Source organism: Phodopus roborovskii, unplaced genomic scaffold, assembly GCF_943737965.1.
Source record: "Phodopus roborovskii unplaced genomic scaffold, PHOROB, whole genome shotgun sequence".
Classification (NCBI taxonomy): domain Eukaryota; kingdom Metazoa; phylum Chordata; class Mammalia; order Rodentia; family Cricetidae; genus Phodopus; species Phodopus roborovskii.
The window spans coordinates 11,213,670-11,238,855 of record NW_026126549.1 but is presented as its reverse complement, the minus strand read 5'-3'; the positions used below and the strand labels follow the sequence as shown (position 1 = coordinate 11,238,855).

The 25,186-nt window shown below is 40.4% G+C and overlaps 1 protein-coding gene across 1 annotated transcript in view; it reads right to left on the bottom strand.

The window, feature by feature from the left end:
* Positions 1-25,186, bottom strand: part of Hsd17b4 (hydroxysteroid 17-beta dehydrogenase 4) — a 74,780-nt gene that overhangs the window by 44,631 nt on the left and 4,963 nt on the right. Inside the window, exons 3-8 of the mRNA XM_051200734.1 lie at positions 15,709-15,816; positions 13,199-13,258; positions 10,771-10,792; positions 10,626-10,672; positions 8,480-8,564; positions 6,666-6,853 (exon numbers count right to left, since the gene is read on the bottom strand). Of these exons, the coding sequence (XP_051056691.1) occupies positions 6,666-6,853; positions 8,480-8,564; positions 10,626-10,672; positions 10,771-10,792; positions 13,199-13,258; positions 15,709-15,816 (510 nt within the window). The remainder of the gene's footprint in view (positions 1-6,665; positions 6,854-8,479; positions 8,565-10,625; positions 10,673-10,770; positions 10,793-13,198; positions 13,259-15,708; positions 15,817-25,186) is intronic.

Below are 25,186 nucleotides of genomic sequence, written 5' to 3'. Positions count from 1 at the left end.
GGAAGCCTAAACACAGAAAATGAAGAAAGTCTCAACCAAGAGAACACAGGGGGGAAAAACTGCATGGCAGAAACAAAAGATGAACAAAGAACTAAGAAACAGTCCATCATACCAACACTATATATAAACCAACAAACCCCTGAGGGTGATGAAGATGAGGAAGAGGAGGACCACAATAGTAAGTCAGGAAGAAATAAACAACAGTCCAACAAACAGAGAAACAATGAAATCAAAAGCATCAGAAAACCTCTCTCAGAAATCCAAAATGTAAATACCCTTAATTTCCCAATTAAAATGTGAGGATTCACTGAGTTTTAGAACACTATGCTTCCTTTGTTGTCTCTCTGGAATAAACCTCACTGGCAAAGACACACAGTTAAGAAACACTCTATGTCAACTTACCAAACAAGCATAAGCTAGGCATACACCAGTGCAGATGTGATAATTACAGAAAAAGTAAACTTCAAACCAAGAGCAGTCAGAAGGGGCAAAGACCAGCACAACACATTAGCAACATAGACAACACATAAAGAACATGGGACTGGGGAAACAGCTCAGCAGCATAAAGTGCTTGTGCCTGCACAAGCTGGCTAGCAAGGCTAGCTATACCGGCAAGCTCAGGATTTGATTTGAGAGGCGCTGCCTCGATGTATAAGATGTCGGGTAGTCGACTCACAGCATCAGCCTGGGGTCTTCACATGCACATGCACACCCACATCCACACATTTAAAAGCATAGCATGCATATGCAAACAAATGCACACCATACACACACACACATGGAAAATGGAAAAAGGAAGAAAAGAATACATAACAATCATAAATGTACATGCACAGACAAAACAAACACTAACGAACATAAAAAGTCAGATAGGTACCAATAAAATAAGAGTGGGTGACTTCAACACCCTTCTCATCAACAGGTAATTTATATAGACAGGTAACCAATTTAAAAACTCAGATACAATCTGTACTATGGACCCAATACACTTAAAAATGACTTACAAAATGCCCATCTAACAGATGCAGAATATACATTCTTCACTGCAACCCACAGAAGTTCCTCTAAAATACATCACATTTTAGGACAGGAAGGAAGTCTCAAAAATACAAAAGAACTGATTCCTCCTGCCTTCTCAGATCATAGTGAGATAATACTCAAGATGAATAGCAAGAGAAACCACAGACACACACAAAACTTACAAACTGAACAATACACTTTTGAGTGACCAGTGTGGGTCACATTAAATAAATCAAAGCATTAATATCTCAAGTCAAATGTAAATGAAATCATAACTTATCAGAACTTGAGACCTCTGATGGTTCCAAACTTGGACTCTGACACACTTTAAAAAATAGAAAGTTAATCATCATAAAAGTATAGAATGCTTCCACTCCTCAATACTGCACAGCCATATCTAATGTAGCAACAACAGATTACATATCTGAGTGTTCCAAGACACAAACTCTATCTAACAGAGTCTCTAAGGAAACCCAAATTAACAAAAGGGCAAGCACAAGTGCTTGAAGAGATCAAAGTTACAAGATACATACTTACATATAATAAAAAGCAGTAGACAGCAAGCTGATAGCCAACATCAAATTACATGGAGAGAAACTCAAAGCAATTCCACTAAAATCAGGAACAAGACAACATTGTCCACTTTCTCCACATCTATTCAATATAGTACTTGAAGTTCTAGCTAAATAAGACAACTAAAGGAGATCACGGGGATACAAAGTAGAAAGGAAAAAGTCAAAATATCACTATTTACAGATGGTATGATAGTATACATAAGTGACCTCCAAAAATCTACCAGAGAACTCCTACAGATGATAAACACCTTTAGTGAAGTGGCTGCATACAAGATTAACCCAAAATAATCAGTAGCCCTCCTATACACAAACAATAAACTGGCTGAGAAAGAAACCAGGGAAACAACACCCTTCACAATAGCTACAAATAATATAAAATATCTTAGTGTAACTCTAACCAAGCAAGTAAAAGACCTGTATGGAACAATTCAAGTCTTTGAAGAAAGAAATTGGAGAAGATATCAGAAGACAGAAAGATCTCCCACACTCATGAATCGATACAATCAACCTGGTAAAAATGGCAATCTTACCAGAAGCAATCTACAGATTCAATGCAATCCCCATCAAAATCCCAACACAATTCTTCACAGACCTTTAAAGAACAATACTCAACTTCATAGGGAAAAACAAAAAACCCAGGATAGCTAAAACAATCTGTACAATAAAGAACTTCCAGAGACATCACTATCCCTGATTTCAAGATCTACTACAAGGCTATAGTAATAAAAACCACATTGTATTAGCATAAAAAGACAATAAAAATCAATGGAATCAAATTGAAGATTCATATGTAAATTCACACATGTATGGACACCTGATTTTTGACAAATAAGTCAAAATTATACAATAAAAAAAGAAAGCATATTCAACCAATGGTTCTGGTATAACTTGACATCGGTCAGCATGTGAAAGAATACAAATAGATCTATTCTCTATCACTATGTACAAAATTCAAGTACAAGTGGGTCAAAGACCTCAACAAAAATCCAGATATGCTGAACCTCGTAGTAGAGAAAGTGGGAAATAGCCTTGAATGCATTGGAATAGGAGACGACTTCCTAAATAGAACACCAACAGTGCAGGCACTAAGATCAACAAGTAATAAATTGGACATCGTGAAACTGAAAAGCTGCTATAAAACAAAAGACACTGACAATAGGACAAAACAGCAGCCTGCAGATCCCCAAATTAGACATCAACAAATCAAATAATCCAATTTTTAAAAGGGAGTACAGATCTAAACAAAGAATTCTTAACAGAAGAATTTCAAATGGCTGAGAAATGTTTAAAGAAATGTCCAGCATTCTTAACCATCAGGGAAATGCAAATACCTGTCAGGATGGCTAAGATAAAAAAACACTGATGACAGCTTATGCTGTGGATGTGGAGAAAGGGGAACACTCCTCCACTGCTGCTGGGAATGCAAAATTGTACAGCCACTTTGGAAATCAATATGGTGGTTTCTCAAAAAATTGGGAATCAATCTTCCCCAAGACCCAGCTATACCACTCTTGGGCATACACCCAAAGGATACTCAGTCATATCACAAGGGTACTTGCTCAACTATGTTCACAGTAGTGTAAGTCATAATAGCCAATCCTAGAAATAACCTAGTGTTCCTCAACTGAAGAATGGATAAAGAAAATGTGGTACACTAACACAATGGGGTATTACTCAGCTGTTAAAAAAACAATGACTACCAGTGGAGGGACTGGGACAGCAACCCAGCCACATAATCTTTGACCTACAGTCTATCTTGCCTATGGGATTGCTGGAGTAAGGGTGACACAGAGATTGTGGGAGTGGCCAATCAAAGACCAATTCAGTCTTGACCCATGCCGTGAGAGTGAGTCCACCCTTGACACTGCCTAGAGCACCAGGACCCAGAGGCTGGATGGCCCAGAGACCTAGGAGAGAACCAAACATGACTGGAGAAAAAAGTCAATGTAATGATGCCTAACGGTGATTCTGCTATACTCATAGATGGATGCCTACCCCAATTGTCATCAGAGTCTTCATCCAGCAACTTATAGAAACAGATGCAGAGACCCACAGTCAAACAGTAGGCCAAGCTCAGGGAATCCTGAAGTGAGGAAGGAAGGATTGTAGGAGCTAGACAAGTCAAAGACATTACAGGATCAACTAACCTGGGCTCATAGGAGCTCACAGAGACTGAACAACAGGGAGCCTGCATGGGACTGATGGAGGCCCTCTGAATATATGTGACAGTTGTGTAGCTTGGCCTACTTGTGGATCTCTTTGCAGTGAAAGCAGGGGCTGTTGGATTCTTTTACTGGCTTTTGCAACCCTATTCCTCATACTGGGTCGCCTTCTTCAAACAGAATACATTGGGAGGTGCTTAGTCTCACACTACAACCTGATATACCATGCTCCGTGGACATCCATGAGAAGTCTGCCTTTTTATGAATAAAAATGGAGGAGGAGTACATGGTGGGGGAGGCAGATGGGGCAAACTGGGAGGAGAAGTGGGAGAGAACTTCGATCAGGATATAAAATAAACACAGACAGACAGAATATAACTCATGCAGTGGGAATGGAGATATCAGATAAACTAATGGAGGAAGCTAAAAAAGGCACAAAAAAATGAAAAAAAAATGGATTTGATACCTACACCTAAAGCAAAGAATATGCATAGCCTAACTCCTAACAATATAAAGAAAGAGATCTCATACAAAGATCAATTTGCCTCAGTTCATATTACCTAAAGCATCGTGTTCAAATTTAAAGCAAAAAAAAAAAAAAAAGAGTCATACTAAAAGGCAACAAGCGTACAGGCTGAGGAGCAGGTGGCAGAGCCAGGTGCAAAACCAGCAGAAACTTAGAAATTATCAAACTGGGAAGATAAGACAACTGACTAATATGCTAAGGGCTCTAATAAAAAAGAAACAATACACAGAGACAGATGGATACCAAAGAAAACAAGCCAAAGAAAGGCAAGTATTACGTTATCTTTCATAAGAAGAATCTAGACTGAAGAAAAAAATACATGAAACAAGAAGGGGTGCATAAGGGTTAACAAAGGAGGACATGAGGGTACAAAAGATCAAAATACTTCATATAAAGTATGAAATGTAATGTGACCGATTATTTTATATGATAATATATGTAAAGAAAAAATTTACAAAGAAAGAAAATGCTTTGTGAATCAAAATCACTGTAACGGAAATGAAGAAGCAATGCACTAGAGGCTGGGTCACCACAACTCCTGATGGAGGCTGGGTCACCACAACTCTTGATGGAGGCTGGGTCACCACAACTCCTGATGGAGGCTGGGTCACCACGCGCTCCTGATGGAGGCTGGGTCACCATAACTCCTGATGGAGGCTGGGTCACCACAACTCTTGATGGAGGCTGGGTCACCACAACTCCTGATGGAGGCTGGGTCACCACGCGCTCCTGATGGAGGCTGGGTCACCATAACTCCTGATGGAGGCTGGGTCACCACGCGCTCCTGATGGAGGCTGGGTCACCACGCACTCCTGATGGAGGCTGGGTCACACAACTCCTGATGGAGGCTGGGTCACCACAACTCCTGATGGAGGCTGGGTCACCACACACTCCTGATGGAGGCTGGGTCACCACACACTCCTGATGGAGGCTGGGTCACCACACACTCCTGATGGAGGCTGGGTCACCACACACTCCTGATGGAGGCTGGGTCACCACGCGCTCCTGATGGAGGCTGGGTCACCACACGCTCCTGATGGAGGCTGGGTCACACAACTCCTGATGGAGGCTGGGTCACCACGCGCTCCTGATGGAGGCTGGGTCACCACACGCTCCTGATGGAGGCTGGGTCACACAACTCCTGATGGAGGCTGGGTCACCACGCACTCCTGATGGAGGCTGGGTCACCATGCACTCCTGATGGAGGCTGGGTCACCACGCGCTCCTGATGGAGGCTGGGTCACCATAACTCCTGATGGAGGCTGGGTCACCACACACTTCTGATACCAAAGGCAAAGTGAAACAGGAGTGAAGCCAAGTATGGTGATGCACACCTGTATAATCCAGGGAAGTCAGGGCAGGAACCTTGAGGCAGGTCCTGATGTAGAGGCCACAAAGGAGTACCCCTCACTGGCTTGTTCCTCATGGCTCTTTCTTATACCTCAGCCTGCTTTCTTATACCATCCAAGACAACCTGCCCAGAGGTGATAACACCCACTCATTTGGGATGTGCCCACCAACATCAATCTTTAATCAAAAAATGCTCTACAAGCCAATCTGGGCATTTTCACAGTTGGGTTTCTGTCTTCCCAATGATTGCTGCCTGTGTCAAGTTAACATTAAAAACTACCTAGTGCAGTAGCTTTAGTCACAATTAACAAAAACAAGAAGTAACCAAAAGGTTTAAGTAATTACAAACTGTGGTACTCTTCTACCATGGAATATGTCCAAATAATACATGAGGTTCAATAACCTCTCCCCCCCCCCCAGAGGCATCCAGAAGGAAAAGGGGAGGAGTAAGTGAGGCACAGGTGAATTCTGTATGATACAGTAAAAGTGACACATAAGGTTATGTATTATGGCTGCACATGACAAGGTGAACCCTAACATAACTACAAATAAATCAGTACTGGTTCATCAATTATAACGAGACACCACAAGCATGAACAGGAAACCATGAAAGGAAACACACTGCCCAATTTTCCTATAAAGCTAAACTGCTCTAAAAATAAAGCATGTCACATTTTATACTTATGCCATGATTTCACATTACATTTTATATATTATGTGTAAGTAAACTATTATTACAATAAATAACTGTGTAGTAATTATAAAATAGTAAGAGTGTTATTATCCTGTCTAAAGAAATAGATGTGTGCATCTAACTATGCAGAGAAAAAGGATGAAAGTTCACTTCTATGATGAAATTGATACTCACTTTTCATCCTTTCCTCTATACTCTGAATTTTTCAACAAATTACACAAAATGCTTTTGAAACTGGAAAGAAATTTTCTTGTAAGGATTCAGAAAATCAAATCCTTTTGCCGAGCTTACGCCACACACATACACGTGACAGAAGTGCAGGGCCGGGGCACACTCACCTTTTGGCAGCACAGTCTCTGTCATCCGTGACCCAGCATTGGGGGCAATGGTGTTACAGTGAATGTTGTTTTTCCTGCCTTCAATTGCCAGGGTATTGCAGAGGCCCAGAACGCCCATCTTCGCAGCACTGTAATTTGCCTGGCCAAAGTTGCCATATATCCCAGAAGCTGAGGAAGTCATAAGGATCCTAAAGGAAAACAACCCCTTCAACATCATCTCTCCCATGTTTCACTAACACTGAAGCCCTGACTCTATCCTGATGTTGCACATAACATCCTTCACTTCTCCCAGCTGTGAGTCATATAATTAGAATAATGTTGATTGAAATGTGCTATTTCAAAACTCAACTATAGGATTCAAGTACATAGAATCCCTGAACAACAACGATGTTTATATACTAAATCAAGACCAACAATATTTAGAGATATAAAACTAGCAACATGTAAATTAAAATTTTAGCAAGAAATATTAGGTTGAACAGTTGTAATTCTTTTGGGGGGGGGCTTTTCGAGACAGGGTTTCTCTGTATTGTTTTGGAGCCTGCCTGTCCTGGAACTCACTCTGTAGACCATGCTAGCCTCAGCCATGAACTCAGACATCTGCCTGCCTCTGCCTCCCGAGTGCTGGGATTAAAGGCGAGAGCCACAAATGCCCGGCTTCAGTTATAATTCTTAATGGTCACCACTTGGCTGCTCAGTTTCTGGATAATACTAAATGCCATCTTAAAACCTAACCCAACTTCACCCTACTTAGAACAAATATATCAGATCATTTACTTTCAACTGTCAAAACAAAGATAAAATAGAAGTCACAAAAAAAAAAAAAAAAAAAAAAAAAAAAAAGCATCAGTAACAATTTGCTTCTACAACTACCTGAAGCCTAAATTACAGGGCTGAGCCTGACATCAGAGTGGATATTATAAGTGGACGCATCAGAAGAAAGGGCAGCTCATCTCTGTCCAGCCAGTTACTGGGTGCTCAAATAGCATTCTGTTTGTGAGCAAATCTTCAGTGCCCACACTGCTTTCTGAAGTTGTTGTGTGCAATTTCCTCCAAAACTAAAAATATTTCATCTTGGAAGGATGCTTATTAAGCCACACAATGATTACAGAGGTTAGCAACAGGGCATGCTAAGGGCAGGTAAACATTCCATGCTACTAGGTAGCACATTAAGCTACTCAAATACTCCAGGAAGTCCCTGAAATCAACAGGATTCACTAAACCCTGCCCTCCCCAAGGGTATATATGTAGTAAAGACAGCTGCTTTTGGCCAACCTGACCAGTCTGGAAGAGGCTCAACTCCACTTGGAAAGTCACTCTCCAACTTGTTGAGCTTCCTGCAGGCCATTTAGGGAACTCCAGGGTTCCCGTTTTTGTGAACTGCCACCCATGCTGAGGTGGAATTTTGGTGATACAGCCATCTTTGAGTCATTTCTGCTCCTATTAGTGGCCCCTCACACATATTCCTGAAATTAACTCCAATAAAACTCATTGTTTTGTTTTACCAAGTTGAACTTGTTGGTTTCTGTACTTCTGTCTGTTGTTGGTTCCCTATCTGGGATGAACAGACATTGATTCACATCTTGACTCCTAAAGAATAGTGTCACACAACGAAAGTGATGAAGGCTCATGGGAAATATATTAATAACAAAAAGCATGTGGTGAAAGAAAGATAGAAACCTACTAAGTGGGCACTAAATGACACTTGAAAGCCTGAACATGTATAAGAATACTTGCCCCAGTACCAAGCAATTGTTTAAGAGCACTTGGTGCAAAAATCTTCAATCCTCTCTGGTGACTTTAGGCAACTCTACCTTCCATAATTCTGTTTCTTCATATGATCCCACGCTGCCCGGGTCACTTGGAAGGAACCCCGCAAATGAACTCTCTGAATTATATCTAAAAATCAAATTGTGTTTATTATATATTTTGTCAAAAGTTAGCTATGTTTTAGAATAAACTTAAACAAACATATACTTATGCAAACTTACACAACACATCATTTTATATTGAGCATTCATAACTACCTATTGTCATACCCAAGTAATCACTCTTGCTTTGTTACAATTATGCTACCAATCAATAATTCATACCCATATTTATGAGCTTTTCCTATAATTTATAAAATTACTGTAATGCTTGCATATATCTAAACACAATGCTATATTTAATTAATGCTCAGGTACTACTATAACCTGAGAGGGCAGGGAGACAGTTCAGTCGGCCTTTTATATCTCTACTTGAATGTGTACCAACACAAACTTATCCTAAGCAAATTCTGGCCACCCTCCCTTCAATAAGCACATGCAAGGATTTAGTGCTGCTGGCAAAGGCATTGTCACATAAGCACAACCTGAGTTAAGAGTCCCAAAGCCATGTGGAAGAGTTAGGCACAGGGTAAATGTGTGCAATCCCAGTGCTGGTGAGGTGGAGGTCCCTGGGACCACCTAATCAGCAAGCCCAGCCTAATTAATGAGCTCCAGACCAATGAAAGGCCCTATCACAAAGGAAGCAGGTAGCATTTCTGAGGATGACAATCCATCGTTGTCTCCGACATATAAATGTATATGCATATCCACCTGAAATTCACATGAACTAATATATGTGCATTAAAAGCAAATATCTACATAAATACCCATGAATTTTACATATATAACTTGTACTCAAAATAACAAAACATAGTTAGACCACATTGCTCATCATCAGGGAATACTTAGAAAATACTATTATTGCTACTTTCAAATGAGTTAGAGGGGTCTGCTTTCAAAGACTTCAATCCCATGGGATCACATTAGAGAAACAACTCTAAATTGAGTGTGTCTCGTTCTGACCATTCTTTCCTATTTGGTTTCACTCTGGAACGACCCCCCCCATTTTTATTTTTATTATTATTTTTGGGAGTTGGCAGGGTTTCTCTATATTGTTTTGGAGCCTGTCCTGGAACTTGCTCTGTAGACCAGGTTGCCCTTAGACTCACAGAGATACACCTGCCTCTGCCTCCCAAGTGATGAGATTAAAGGCATGCACCACCAACGCCCAGTCCAAAATTTTTTACATACAAATATTAAATGAAAGGGAGGATAAATTCAAAACCAAGGCTAGAAAAAGGAGTGACGGGTTGGGGGACTAAATAGGGTAGAAGCTCTTCTGTCAGATGGGAAAGTCTCACTTGCCAGCCAGTCTTCTCTCTCTCAGCTTCCTTTCCCAACCGTCTCAAGGGGAGGGGAACTAAAAGCGTTCCTTTGCTTAATTCTGAGTCACAAGACTACCATGCCTCTTCCAAAAGCTCTAGGGCCAGAGATGAACTCTTAGCAATGATGGGATCATCCCAGCTCAGGTGCTATGCCTGCCACTGTCTCAGCCACCAGTTTGTTTACTTGTGATGGCTAATGAAAAAAACCACAAACAGGAACAGAAGAAAAATAAACTACCAATGTGATTTGGTCATTGTACAAACTCAATCACTGCAACATGGGAAAGGAAAATGAAAAATATTTCCTATTTATTAGAAACTTCAGATATGTGTGTGCAGGTTCTGCCCTACCCTTTTCCTAAATTCCTTTCTTTTTAATTTGTAGTGCTCTGGGCTTTCCTAAATCCTGCTCTGCTCATGGGGGTAGGGGGCACAGAAGGGGACACAGCTAGATAAAACATGGTAAAAGCTATTAAAAAGAGTTAATAATGCTTTTTAAAAAAAGCTGACAACCTCTTAGGGAGAGAAAAGGAGAAACATTGCAATAAACAAAATTATTTTTAGTAACTTCTACAAATGACTGAAGTATTTTTTAACAAATGTTTAGAAATATGATACTTCTAACTATATAAATCACTGTCAATAGCCTAAATTCATTTATATTAACAGCAGCAGATAGAAAGTATTTCCTTAACTATATAAATGCATTAAATATTAAAAACACAGAATGGATAGTTACACTCTACAGAAGCATAAAAATAGCTTACCCCAGTCTTCATCACTTATCCTGGAGAAGGAACGGTCCCTCAGGATTCTAAAATATTGAAAACATGTATGGTCAAAGTGAAAAGTATAATAAATAGTGTAAACACAATGGTGTGTACTTTATTGAAAATGAAAATAAAAACTCACCCAGCATTGTTGACCACAACATCTACAATATAAAAACGATCCAAGTTACATAAATAAAAGCAAGCATATTAATTTGTACTTGCTTACAATTCACATCTATTTTTAAAACCTGTTTTTAAAAGTTCCCCAAGAAAAACTAAATACAACAAGAATGCTGTCAAAGCAAGATTTATACCTATAGCAAAAAAACTTAAAAAGCACAATCACTATGCCTTATCTTCCTGTCAGATGTAACCATTTAAATTTCCTTTCTTCTACCAAAACCCTTGTAGCTCACAGAGCTAGCCACACCCTTAAGTTCTGAGGACTCAGAATCAACTGGAAACCATCTTGTCCTTAACTTCAAAATCACTCAGAAAGTTAACAGTTCTCTCCTTTTTCCTCAACAGTCAAAAGATCAAAACCTCCAGAAGGCCCTGGAGAAAGCACCAGGATTCAGGCCTGCAATCCAATCACTTGAGAAGTGAAGGCAGGATGCTCATGAGATAAAAGCCAGTCTCAGCTACACAGCAAGTTTGAGGGTAGCCTGTACTATTATATGAGACCACTGGAATCCTTTGGCTGTCCCCATCCTCTGCTCTGGGTACTTTTATGTCAACTTGACACAGGCTAAAGTCATCTAAGGTAAGGGAGCCTTAGATTAAGAAAATGCCTCCTAAAAATCTGACTGTAGGAAAGCCTGTTAGGCATTTTCTTTTTTTTTTTTTTTACATGTCGATCCCAGTTCCCTCTCCTTCCCTCCCTCCCTCTTTGCCCCTTCACATGCACCCTGACCACCCTCCCATCCCATCCCCCCCACCCCAATTCCACATGTAGGGCAATGCCATCCAGGTGGGTTCATGTAGATCTGTCAGGTCATTTGAAGTAGGGACTAGGACTTCTCTCCTCTCTCTAGATTAAGGCAGTATCCCTCCATGGGGGATGTGTTCCCAAGGTCATTTGTGCACCAGGGATACATCCTGGTTCCACTGTCTGAGGTCCCTTAGACTGCTCAGGCCTTCTGGCTGAGACCCATATTCAGGGGGGCCTGAGTCAGTCCCATGCTGGATTCCCAGCTATCAGTCTGGGGGCCCGTTAGCTCCTTCTTGTTCAGGTCAGCTGTCTCTATGTGTTTCTGCAACCTGGTCTTGTCCTCTACGTCTGCATCTGAATTCTAGTTCGACTCAGTGCTTAGGTATGGGTGTTTGCTTCTTAATTAATAATCGATAGGGAAGTACCTAGCCCATTATGGTAGTATTATCCCTGGGTTGGTAGTCCTGGGTTCTATAAGAAAGCAGGCTAAGCAAACCATGAGGAGCAAGACAGTAAACAGTATCTCCATGGCCTCTGCATGAGCTCCTGGCTCCAGGTTCCTGTCATGTTTGACTTCCTGTCCTGACCTCCTTTGATGGTGAACAGTGATACAGAAGTGTAAGATAAACTAACCCTTTCCTCCCTAACTTGCTTTTTGGTGATGGAGTTTCCTCATGGCACTAGAAACTGTAACTAAGACACTTACACATAATTCTACTAAATTTGTAAGACATAATTTGGTTATGGAGTTTCATCATGGCACTAGAAACCCTAACTAAGACACACATAATTCTACTAAATTTGTAAGACATAAGATCATTTAAACCTAAATGAACATAATTATTAAAAAATAATGCACCAGGTTCATTATTGCCAAAATACTGATTTAATTCAGAAATTTATTTAAGGCTTAATTGAATTATAATTAAAAAGGGCAAAAATTTTATGTTCATAATATTTTTTAATCATTTAAGGTGAAAAAAATTTTAAAAGCTGTGTGTGTATGATATTAAGATTATCACCTCAAGTCTATTATGAAGTAACACAGGTTAAATAAAATATTTGAATTATAAAACAAACCCCCAAATTTAATTAGCTAGAGAGATTTGTTTACTTAGCAAATGTCAATTCAAAAATATTATATTAGGAAGTTAGAAAGTGCTTCATTGGGACCACATCATAGTTAGTTTTCATTGTTAACCCAACCTACGATCACCTGGAAGAAAGTCTCACTGAAGGACTGTCTACATAGAGTTCACCTATGTGCATATCTGTGGAGGATAGCTTAATGAAGGTAATTGATATGTGACAACCTGGGCCACCACAGGTGGCATCGTCCTTAGGCAGGGCGTTTTAAACTGTGTAAGAACGGGGAAATGGAGCTGAGCACAGGCAAGCTCACATCCATGTCCCTGGTGCTGATTGCTGATAACGTGACTAGTGTTTAATTCCTGTCATGACTTCCCCACAATGACAGACTATAGACTAGATTTGCAAGTCAAAATAAATCCATTTCTCCCCTAAGTTGCTTTTCCTGGTGGTTTTTTTTGTTTTTGTTTTGTTTGTTTTGTTTTGTTTTTTGGCTGCTGCAACACAAATGGAACTTAAAGAAACCATAAATGCAAGAAAACATCACCTATTCTTCCGAAAGCATCCAGGGCTGTCTTCACAAGCTTCTCTCCTGCTTCAACCGAATCTGACAAGAGCAATGAGGACAAAACTGATGGGAGGTGTCATTCTGTAAATATGTTTCCCTTTTCCCTTGTAAGTTAATGAATAAAGCACTTTTGGCAAATAGGAAGGCAAAATAGCCAGGACTAGGAGCCAAGGAGGATTCTGGGAGATGTAGTGGGAGATTCAAGATGTAGGGACTTGAGAGAAAAGGTCCGGATCCTCTCTCCAGTAAGGTAAGGCCACTTGGAAACAGAGTAATAGAAATGGGTTAATATTTAAGACAGAGCTAGCCAATAAGAAATGCTAGTAATAGGCCAATAGCTTTATATCAATACAGCACCTCTGTGTGTTATTTGGGGCTGACACAGCTCTCGGACCAGGCTGGCAGGAAAACTACTCATAACACAAAACTTCAACCATTTCCCACACATCACTTCCTGTGGCTCAGAGCTCATGAGTGATACTGTTACCAAACAGAATTATACTCAAGAAAGGCATATAGCAATCAACACAGTCCAGTGTTACCAAAGAAATGTTTATGCCAGACAGCACAGAAAGGGTAGATTGAGATGAATAACAAATAACAAATGCTGGCAAGAACTAACCACATGGTAACACTGCCCAATAAAACTGCTTATGAAAAATGGAAGGGGTATGAAGTAATCACATGTGAATTAAAATTTCAAACTTCCTATGAAGTTAAAAATGTTCTATTTCCACCATTGTACAATATAGCAACCAATAATCACATGTGGCTACTGAGTGTGGCCAGCATAGTAGGCAAATACTTACTTTAATTGAATTTATATTTAATTTTACATAACTACACAGGCATTTCATCTTAATGGCAAATGAAAACGGGAGAAATGGAGGTACACATTTAATTTGTAAAAGCATATACATTATTATGCAACTGCATGGACTATCAATAAAAACACAGGTTTGAAATATTAAGCACAAAAAGAAAAGCAAACATTGGGGTTGGCATATTCAGCATATTCAGCTCTGCCAGCTGTCATTTTCTATCACCACTGCCTCTGGAAATACCATCAGTCCCCTCCTCGGAACCCAGGAATAATAGCATTCTCTTTCAGAAGACCCAGGAAATATTGTCACTCCTCTCCATGGCATCCACACAGTCCTTAGTCAGAGACACAGGTTGAGGCTAGAAGCTATAGCACATCCCTGTAATCACAGAATTTGGTAGGCTTGGGGGAAGAGTATCTTGTCTCAGGCCAAGCTGAACTACACAGCAAAAAACACTGCTATATCTGTGTGTGTACGTGTTGATATAGGCGTGTGTGTGTGTGTGTGTGTGTGTGTGTGTGTGCGTGCGTGCATGCGTGCGTGCGTAAAATGGCTTAAATATGCAAACACCTTTCAAAATGCTAGGAACCAGAGGCAGTTTTTTCTCAAATTTTGGAGGATTTGCCTACACTTACAGATCTATCTTGGGAATATAACCCAACTCAACACAAAACATTTATTCATGTGTCCTGTGTATTGCCCTACACTCACACCTGAAGGTAAGTTCATATATAATCTCTACTGGGCCTATTCAGAACTGACTACACCCTGTCAGGTGGGGTCGGTTGTGAAACGTTCTACCTCTAACATTATGTTAGCACTCAACAAGTTTTAAGCTATGATTTTCTGGTCACCAATGCTCACTGTCTAGATGATCACCAATGCAGACGTCCCACGTAAGAGCGAGGACTCATCCAGGTGAGCTCAGAGGCTGTACCAGGATCGAAAATTTAAAGGAAAAATTGAAACATTTTTTCCCCCAATCACCAATGTAGGGAGTTAAAAAAAAAAAAAAAGTAAGCATCTCATTAGCATCTCATTACTCCTTCAGATAATATGGATCAAATCCTACTTCTTCCCTGTAAGCTGTCAAAATGAACTCAAGCTACTACAACCTTGTTCCAGAGAAGTCAGTAGCCACAAGCTTAAAAAGTCAATCTATTCTACAAAGTCCTCTCCAACACCACTAGAGTAACAAATCAAAATGGGAAATCTGTATTTGCAGGGGTTTTTCTGTGTCATACTCATATTTAATTTGACACTTGAGTTTTTGCAAGGCTAAAGCTACATTCAGTAGTGACTGCTTGAGCACAACAGAAGATGGCAACTGATACAGCACAGGGCTGTTCCCCACTTAGCACAGTATACCGTGAGAATCTTAAAAGAATGCTGTGAAAATATGTCAGATCTGTAGTTTATACAAGCCTGTAAGAACTGTTGATGAAATTACCTACATCAAAAGTTTAGCAATTTCTCACATATGATATAAAGTATGTCCTCAAAAGGCTTGACAGATACAGGTAAAATCTAACTTCATAGTAACAGTGTAATGCTGAGTTATGCCTCAGAGATGACTAGTGTGAGCAACTTTCTTCAGTGGAAGGAAAGTTGACAATCTATACCTGTCACATACTGCTACTGGGATAGTCGACACCTGTCACATACCATAATTGGCCACTGCTTTCCCGCCTTTCCTCCTTATCTCTTCCACAACTTTGTCCGCGGCTGAGGAGCCTTTACCAACTCCCTTGAAGTCTCCTCCTAAGTCATTCACTGCAATACAAAAACAAGAAAACAGGTCATTTCTCACATCTTCCAAGTATATAAAATCCAAATTATTGGTGTATCTCTTCAATCTGCCCAGTTACATTATCACCAACCTTACTAAACACAAGGTAAATGTGTGGAAAGCAGGCCTCTTGGCTGGGGTGCAGCTCTACTGAACAAGGCTTGCCTCACATGTGCAGGCCCCAATTTATCTCCAGCACCAAGAAACCAAAGAGTCCAACACAGACACAAAGAGCAAAAATACTTAAACTCAGGTTCACATCATGAATTTTTTACTTGACTAAGCTTTTCCTCTTTTGGAATGGAAAGACATATGACAATACCTTTTGAAAACAAAGAGGTTTCTGGAAACTTTAAAACAACTGAACAAAGAAATGGGCCTAAAAATGACCTAATGAGTAGGGATGGAGAAGGGAGGTGAGGAGCAGGTATGGAAGAAGGGAGGAGATTAGATATGGTTGAGAATGCTGTATGCAAACGTGAGAATGGCACACTGAGCCAGCCCCATGAATACAAACAAGTAAAATGAGCTAACAAAATAAAAACTTAAAAAGAAAGCTACCAACAATCCATTTGAAAGCACTTAGCCGAAACAACTGAAATCAAAAGAAAAGGCAGTGGCAGCTCGGAGCACGGCAGCGCTGTCCACACCGCTAAGGTAGGGAAGTGATCCAGTGTCGACGGCAGGCACGTGTGTGATGAGGGTGAAGTATGACAACCAGAAAAGGACAAACACCAAGAGTCCCCTTCTATGTGGCTTTTGGTATAGTCAGATTCCTGCACTCAGACAAGACAGACGGTTCCTGGAACTGGGGGGGGGGGGCATTTTAACAGGCCCAAAGCTTCAATTATGCAAAATAAAGAGCTACACAGACTTACCGTGTAACTTAGTGCCTATAATAATAGTGTACTCTAAATTTAAAACTGGTTAGCAATCACAATGTCTTCTTACTACAATAAAGTTTTTAAAGAGAGTAAACACACACTATACAGTACCTTCCCCATGTCCAAAAAAATTATTTAATGTATGTTTGCATAGATATATGTACACTTGCAAATTTCCCTAAAACACAATGTCTAGAATTCAGAAAAACATCTATTGAAAGAGACCACAAATTGTATACCAAACTAATACGCTTTTCACTGGTCACAAGTAAATACACAAAATCTGCATACACTCAATTAGACAATTACTGTTATCAATTATACACTGACTATACTCAGGGAGAATCTACAGTGGGGCACATTAGGTGAGAGAATGATGTTAACCCTCAGGGTTTCTGACTTACTGAAAGGTACGTAAATAAGGGCAGATTTTAGCATAGAGTACTTGTCAGAACCAAAGTAAGCCAGAACTAGGGACAAATGGCAGTAATTAAAAAGTAACGTTCAAACACTAATGAGACATACAGACCAATGCCAAGTCACTTAGAAAAACAGGATTTAAGAAAAATATTTGGAGCTAGGCAGTGGTGACGGACGCCCTTAATTCCAGCACTCAGGAGGCAGAGGCAGGCAGATCTCTGTGAGTTCGAGGCCAGCCTGGACTACAAAGCTATTCAGAGAAACCCAGTCTCGAAAAATAAAAAAGAAAGAAAAATATTTGGAGTTGATTGCTGCAGGCAGGGGCAGGATGGGGGAGGACTCGGTTTTCTTTATGGGCCACTGCCAGTTTGACCATGTTTCAGTGAGTATATGGGCAACACAAATTAAACAACTCCTCCTCTCCCACCACCTCCTCTTCCACTACCACCACCTCCTTTTGAGGAGGCCTGGAAAGTGAGTGTGATCAGGGTACACAATGTGAAACTCCCAAATATTCAATACCAATATTATGTTGGCTGGGGTGAAGTATTTGGGGTGAAGACTGTAATGTAAGTGGATCATTTTTGTAGGGCTACCACATAATTTTGAGTATAAACCTAATAAATTACTAATAAATGGTGAGTGGTTACATATAAAAATAAAGTTTTTCAATATTGATGAGAGTTTTGTTTGTCTGTTTATTTTTCTCGAGAAAAACATCCCTTTTAATTGAAGTGAGGTGACTAAGGAGATAAAGGAAGGACAGAGAGAAAACCAACAGCTAGCCACACTAAAGAACAGCCCCGGGATCAGAAAGGGGGTGGGCTGAGGTTTGGTGGGGAAGAGAGGGGATGATGGGAAGGTGAGGGATTGACTGGTAAAACAACTTTGTTTCAATTTGAATTAAAAAAGGAAAAAAAAAAAAAAAGAACAGCCCCAGTAATGTGTTTTCAGTCCTTTTCTTTTTATTTATTTATTTATTTATTTTTAATAGAAGTGAGTTTTCCTAAATTTAGGCAGGGATATTTTCCTAATCGAGTAATATTGCCCATCTTGCTGAAAATTAAAACTCGCTGTAAAGACACAAGTAATAAGCAGGGTTACCTTACCTTCAAGACACGGGAAGGGGGATGATTCTTCAAAACCTGAAGTCTATTAATTGCTCATTTCCATGCAATTATTCAAATGACAGAAAACAGCTAGTTAAAAATATCAAAATTTGAGACAGGCAAGAGTTTTGGTGACTTTTTAAATTAATTTTACATTTTTAATTAAAATTATATTACTTCCCCTTCCCTTTGCTCCTTCTTTAAAAATAAAATAGCACAAGAACTTCCAAGACCAAAGTGACAAATACAGCATTTAAGTGGAGAATTGTTCCACTATGTAATGAAACACTACCCCCAAGTGGAAGCATTAGAAAGTGCAGCCAGGCACAATGCAGAGAAATGGGACACATTGTTAAAATCATGGAACAGATATTCTACATTAGAGGACTAAACTAACAAATTCACTCAGTCAGCAGGTTGCAATCATGGGGACATCAGAAACACCTGTTCAAGCACTGGATGGCTGGGAATGAAATAATTTACAGTTTGTTTGTAATCAAATATGAAAAGGATTGTCCGTACCCATGCTGTGTAACATGGCTGCCACTCCAACCCATGGTCAAAGTTCCAGATGCAAGAGTAACAAACCAAGCAGTTTATTCTTATGTTTGTTTCCTATCTTTTAACAATTATACACTGATGCATTTAAAGTGCAGTTTTTCAAGAGTTTGCAATAACAACTACTCCTGTGTTCAATGATGAAAACACTTTAACTCAGACTTGTATGTACAAATCTTAGTCTAGAACCAGGACTTCCTACCTCAACAGCACTGTGTTCCTCTGTCACACACACCTTAAAAGGAACAACAATTTCTACTAAGAAAATTAAGAATGTTCAACTGAGGAAGATACAGCCACTGCCCTAGGTTAATAGCATTCCTGGGAAGATCATGCTATCTGAGAATAACTTTCTCAGTTGGATCCATCACAAGTTGCTAAAGTATGGTATATTTGTAAACTCTCCACTTAAAAATCCCTTTAAAAGGCCAGGTGTCCCAGTATGTGCTTGTAATCCCCACCCACGGAGACAGAGGAAAGAGGACCAAGAGTTTTGAAGTCATCTAGGCTAGAGTCTGGACGACATCAGACCCTGTCTCAAAAAAAAAAAAAAAAAAGAAAAAGAAAAAGAAAGAAAAGAAAAGAAAAGAAAAGAAAAATCAGTCATACCCTGGAAGACTTTTGTTTTTGTTTCTTAAGCGAATTCATTGCCCTTTCCTTGTCACTTTTAAATACATGAGTGAGCTAGCTGGTCAGTCTATTAAGGATTGTTTGGTTCTGTTTGGTTTGGTTGGGGTTCTCCTAAAAGTCTACTCTGAGAGTTCCAGTAAATAACAGCTGTATTCAAAAATTCATGGATCCATGGAATTCGAAACTACTCTTGGAACACAAACACACACAGTATTCCACAATTAGGTAAATAAAAGTGCCAAATTATCCAGCTGCAGTCACCTTAGAGCTACATACCTTAGAAGATTCCCAGTTCTCACAGTATTGCCTGTTACCATGTGTGTCAATCTGATGAATAGTCACGAATCCTGGCCCATTGTTTTAACTCTCATTTCTTAAAGCACTATTGAACTCACACTTTATTCTCATGTCTTTTTTCACTTTGCCTGCTTATTTCACACTTTATTTGGGGTATGCTTCTCTAATATATTTTTTTCCTTTCCTTTTGTTTTGTTTTATTTGTTTTGAGACAAGGTTTCTATGGCTGTCCTGAAACTCAGATTCATCTGCCCAACTGCCTCTGCTAGAATTAGGCATGTGCCACCACAACCACCTTGTTTGGGTATATTTTCAAATGACTTTTATTAAGTTTTTAATTCTTTTTCATATGTATTACAAATCATAAATTCTTTTACCAAAATGTTGAGAAGGAAATGTCCTACGTTAGTGTATCTATTACTTCATGAATGTCATTGCATTGTTTTCAGTGTTCTGTATAAAGCTGATTTGCCCATAATTATTCTATCTGCTGTGCAAGCCATGATTCTTGGAAATGGATTTTCTCATTCTTTCTCTTTGTTCCTCGCCCTAACATTTTATGATTCTTTGAAAGTAGATAATAATAGTAAATATTGAGAAACATGAGCCAAATATGACCATGCATTTCCAAAATCAGAGCACTTGGGAGACTGAGGCAAGGGGATCTAAGATCAGAGGCCAGCCTGGGCTACAATGATGAGGACTGGGCCAGCATGGGCTGAAGGGAAGAGAGGAAAGGCAAGGAATATGCATTGGAGTCCTGTTTTCAGGGCTACTAATCCAGAACTGAGGTGATACAGCTCACGTTTGTGCTGTGCATTGCACATGATTTTTGTGTGCTGGTGGGCATCTGTGCACTGTGTGGAGATCAAATGTCAACCTCAGGTGTGGTTCCTCAAGACTCATCTACTTTAGTTTTGAGACAGGGTCTCTCATTGGCCTGGAACTCACTGACTAGGCTAGCTGGCTATTCAGCCCAAGGGATCCACCTGTCTATGCTTCCAAAGTGCTGAGATTACAGCCACCAGAGCCACGATATCCAGCATTTTCTTTCATCTGGGTTTCTGGGAATCTAACTCAGGCCCTCATGGTTACACAGCAAGAACTTTTACCAACTTTGCCATCTTTCCAGTAGCAGCTCACCTTTAATTTTCGTAAAACATGTAAACCAAACAGAATCTCTTCACTCAGTGTCTCCCCTTACCCACAGCACTCCAAACCCCCTTTCTCACCCTTCTCCCATTTCTCAAAAGCAGACCCTGTCATTCAGTTTGTCTTCAATTTCATCAGGATTCTTGAGTTCCCAGTTTGGATCCAGCATTCTGCCAGATGTGCATGCTCAAAACCTGAGGTTTGCCGTGAGAAGCTGTGGGGTCTCTGATGAATTCTCTCCCTTTCCTTCCTTTTGTATCACTTCATGCCTAGGTTGATGCAGGCGTCCCTAAGTGGTTGTGTTCTTTACACCTCTACATGGAGTCAGCTGGGAACCCAAGGCCACTGTTACAGTGTCTTAGTACCTTGCTCAAACATTCAGCAGTTTTCTGTTACTCATTAGCCAACACTGAAGATGCCATATAATCTAGGCTTTTGTTAATCACAGGTTCTCTTTCCACTATTGTTTACATAGTTTAACAATTTACTCAGACCCTCTACCCACTTACTAAGAGTAATCCTGGTTTAATTTAAAGAACACAGCATAATGTACACAAAGTCAAATTCATATAACATTCAAAGAAAGGATTTGTCACTGAGTCGTAGCCAGTTCCACTGACAGTGGAGATGTGATGAAGGATGTCCTTCTGTATGCTGTGCATATATGTTTCTCTTTGTTTGATGAATAAAACTGTTTCAGCCAATGGTCAGGCAGGATGTACCCAGGCAGGGAGTATAGGCGGAGCTACCAGATAAGGAGACTTCTGGCAAGAGGGACTCGGAATGTGAGTTACCAGGGAGATGCCATGTAGCTATCAGGAATTCTCTAGTAAGCCCAGACCACGTGGAGATATACAGATTAATAGAAATGAGTTAATAATTAAGCAAGAGCTAGCCAATAAGAAGCCTGAGCCACTGGCCAAAGAGTTTATAATTAATATAAGCCTTTGTGTGTTTATTTAGGACTGAAGGGCAATGGGACTGGGCTGGACAGAAACTTCTACTTACAGAGATGAAAGCCAGTTAGATGACTCAATGAGTAAAGGAGATTATTAGGAAGCTTGACAACCCAGGTTCAATCCCAAGGACTCATATGGGGGAAGGAAAGAACTGACTCCTACAAGCTGTGCTCTGAATGTTACATATACATTATGAGATGTACACCACCCCCTACACACACACACACACACACACACACACACACACACACACACACACACACACCAATGTTAATAGTAATATAATTTGAAAAACTGTTTTAAAAAGAATTACTTTGGGGCTGGGGATATAGCTCAATGGAAAAACACTTCCCCAGCATGCATAAAATTCTAAGTTCAATTCCCAACACAAGAAGAAAGGTCATTTCATTCAACTGGAAATGGAGATCAGTAGAAACAGAGCACGTATCTAGCAGGCACAAAGCCTTGGATTCAATCCCTAGCACCTCCCACATCCCCCAAAAAGCATTAACTTTACATAGCTTGGTCCCAATGGATTTTTTTTTTAACCAGCTATATTTATGTCCTGATTACTAACAAACATAATTTTTAAGCAAATGTATTTGGAGGCCACATAGGTCCTGGGGAAGGAGCTCAGGCATAAGACTTCTCTACAAGGGCTATAACCTGTTGTGCAACCTCGATGGGCCTCCAAAAGTATTTTTAAAAACTTAAGTGTAAAATGTCTGTAACCCCAGCACTTAAAGAGTGGCAGCAAGACGATTAGGAGTTCAAAGGCAGACTAGATTACCTAATAATAATACCTGTTTCAAAAGAGAGAAAAGAAAAATCAAAAACACAATTATATATGTGGTGTATGTATAGTGTGCATGTGAGTGATTTACACACATTTATGCTAGAGAAAAACAGTTTCTATAAGGCATAGCAGTAGTTGCTGAAGACCTTGTCAAGTTTCATCTTAAGCTACATAACTGCCAGGGAACAGAGGGACACACTGGGCTGGCTATCATATTATTCCTGCCCCCCCCCCAAAGACCATCTGGCAGCTTGGCTGAGGAACCTTCTAGATGGCTACAAATGTATCTAAATGTGTAAACGGCTCAGAGGTAAAGAGCAACTCAGAAAACAAAATCCTGGACTAGCTTCCTGACTTGACATACTTATGCTGCTCAGACCCAATACTACAGACAGGGTAGTTACTAATCAGGTTTTTTTTGGGGGGGGGGCAGTTCTAGTGATTAGAATGACCAAGGCCCAAAATTATGTGAGGACTATTCTCTGGGCAGGGGGTGGTTGTTGCTGCAGACTTTACAGCACGAAGAGAAAAAGCATCAGAGTGAGGTAAGAATGAACTCAACCCGATTATACTAGAACTGGTGCTGGACCAGGACTTCTACAATCTGGTCCAGATCATTTTACTTTGGCCACATTTAAGCAAGCAAGATTTTGGGGAAAAGGGTATTCAGGTAACAATTAGCTCAGCCCCATGAGTACAGCAAAGCTTAAGACACATTTACACTGAAGCTCTTCACCAAGTACATATGGCTTCATCTGTAAGATGGGTTCTTGTTGACTTAGAGACAATGTTCTAGATAAGGGTCTAGGGAGAATGACTAAGGTAAACATAATGCCAGTGGGAGTCAGGGTTGGCCTGGCGTAAGCTAACATATCATCTCTCATAAAGATGAGTTTTATGGCCTAAAAGCAATGCTCAAAATTTAGGGGGAAAGGGTCCGGGATGAAGTAAAAACATAAATTCTGGGAGTTACAGGTAGACGCCATCTCATCAAACAGCAGTTGATCACCAGGTTGTAAAACTGCATCATTCCTGGCATTCAAGGAAGAACAACTACAAACCTCACTGCACTGAAGAATGAGCTGTGTGTTTAACTCTCCTAGTGCCTTGTGGCTGATTCCTCCAGAGGGGAGTAAGGCTGAGGCCTATATAACAGAAAGATGGGAAGACCAAGGGAGAGCTCCTTCAACCTTAGTCCCTTTCATGGGTGCTAATCTCATTCAGGAGGGCAGAGCCTTCCTGCCTTAATCCTCTTCAAAAAAGCCACACCTCAGCACAGTTGGGATCCACTTTTAACACCACCAGTCAAGCCTTGGCAATCCCTCTAATTGATTATCTTTGCCTCTCCAAGAAGGAGGCCAACATTCCCTTAAAGGAGAAGAAAGCTGGAAGTGAAAGATGAAGACTGATCCTTGGGCCTCTTTCCTGGTTCATCTGTACTCTGCATAATCAGAAGCTTGGTTTTAAATACTACCTATACAGGACAATGCTCAGAGTATACATCTAATATTCTGTTTTCTGTGGGAGACCAACAGCGGATATGTAATGGAGACTGGTCACTCAAGAGGTAGAGGCAGGAGGATCAAGAGTTGAAGGCTATATGTGACTACAGATTGAATTCTAGGCCAGCCTGGACTAAATGTGGCAGAGGGGAAGGGGAGAAGAGGAAAATAAAGAAAATAAGTTTTTCAACCTACCTCTGACCTCCATCTCAGAATGCTGACCCCACTGTCTATTGCAAATCTAACAGAAATGTCTCCTACCTGCTAGTCTGCTACTCCTTCATTCTTCCCTGACTTAGGCGATGGACACATTTAATTTTTCCGATGCTCAACTCAAAAACCTTGGAATAATCCTCAACTTTTCTTTCCCTTTCAATTCACATATAAACATTCAATAAACCCCAGTCCACTTACTTACCTACAAAATATACCCAGAGATTAACCTCCATTCCTACCACTCTTTCTAAACCACTACCACTTCTTGCATGGATCTATGGTCTGCTTTTCATTACCATAACTAATGACATAAAGCAGGCTATTTTATAGAGAACAAGAGGTTTAGGGGCATTAGTACAATACTTGCTAGCATGTTCAAAGTCCAACATTCTAGAGTACTTGGACCATAAAACCTAGGCAAGGAGGTACACACTTGCAGTCTCAGCACTTAAGAGGTGGAAGCAGGAAGGTCAGGAATTCAAGACCATCTTTGTTAACATACAGAGTTGAAGATCAGCCTGGAAGACATGATACACGAGATCTTTTCTCTAAGAGGGGAGAGGGATATGGAGCTTGGGATATAGCTCAGTCAGTAAATTACTTGCCTTGCAAGCATGAAGTCCGGAGTTTGATCCCCAGAACCCACATGAAGGAATTGTGTATGGTGGTACACGCAATGCCAGGGCTGGGGAAGCAGACAGGAGAATACCTGGAGTTTGCTAGCTAGCTAGCCTAAACAAATGAGTAAGCTCCATGCCAATAGGAGCCAGCTCCTGAAGTTGACCTATACAGGGGGAGGGGGGAGAGAGAGAGAGCAAGAGAGAGAGGGGG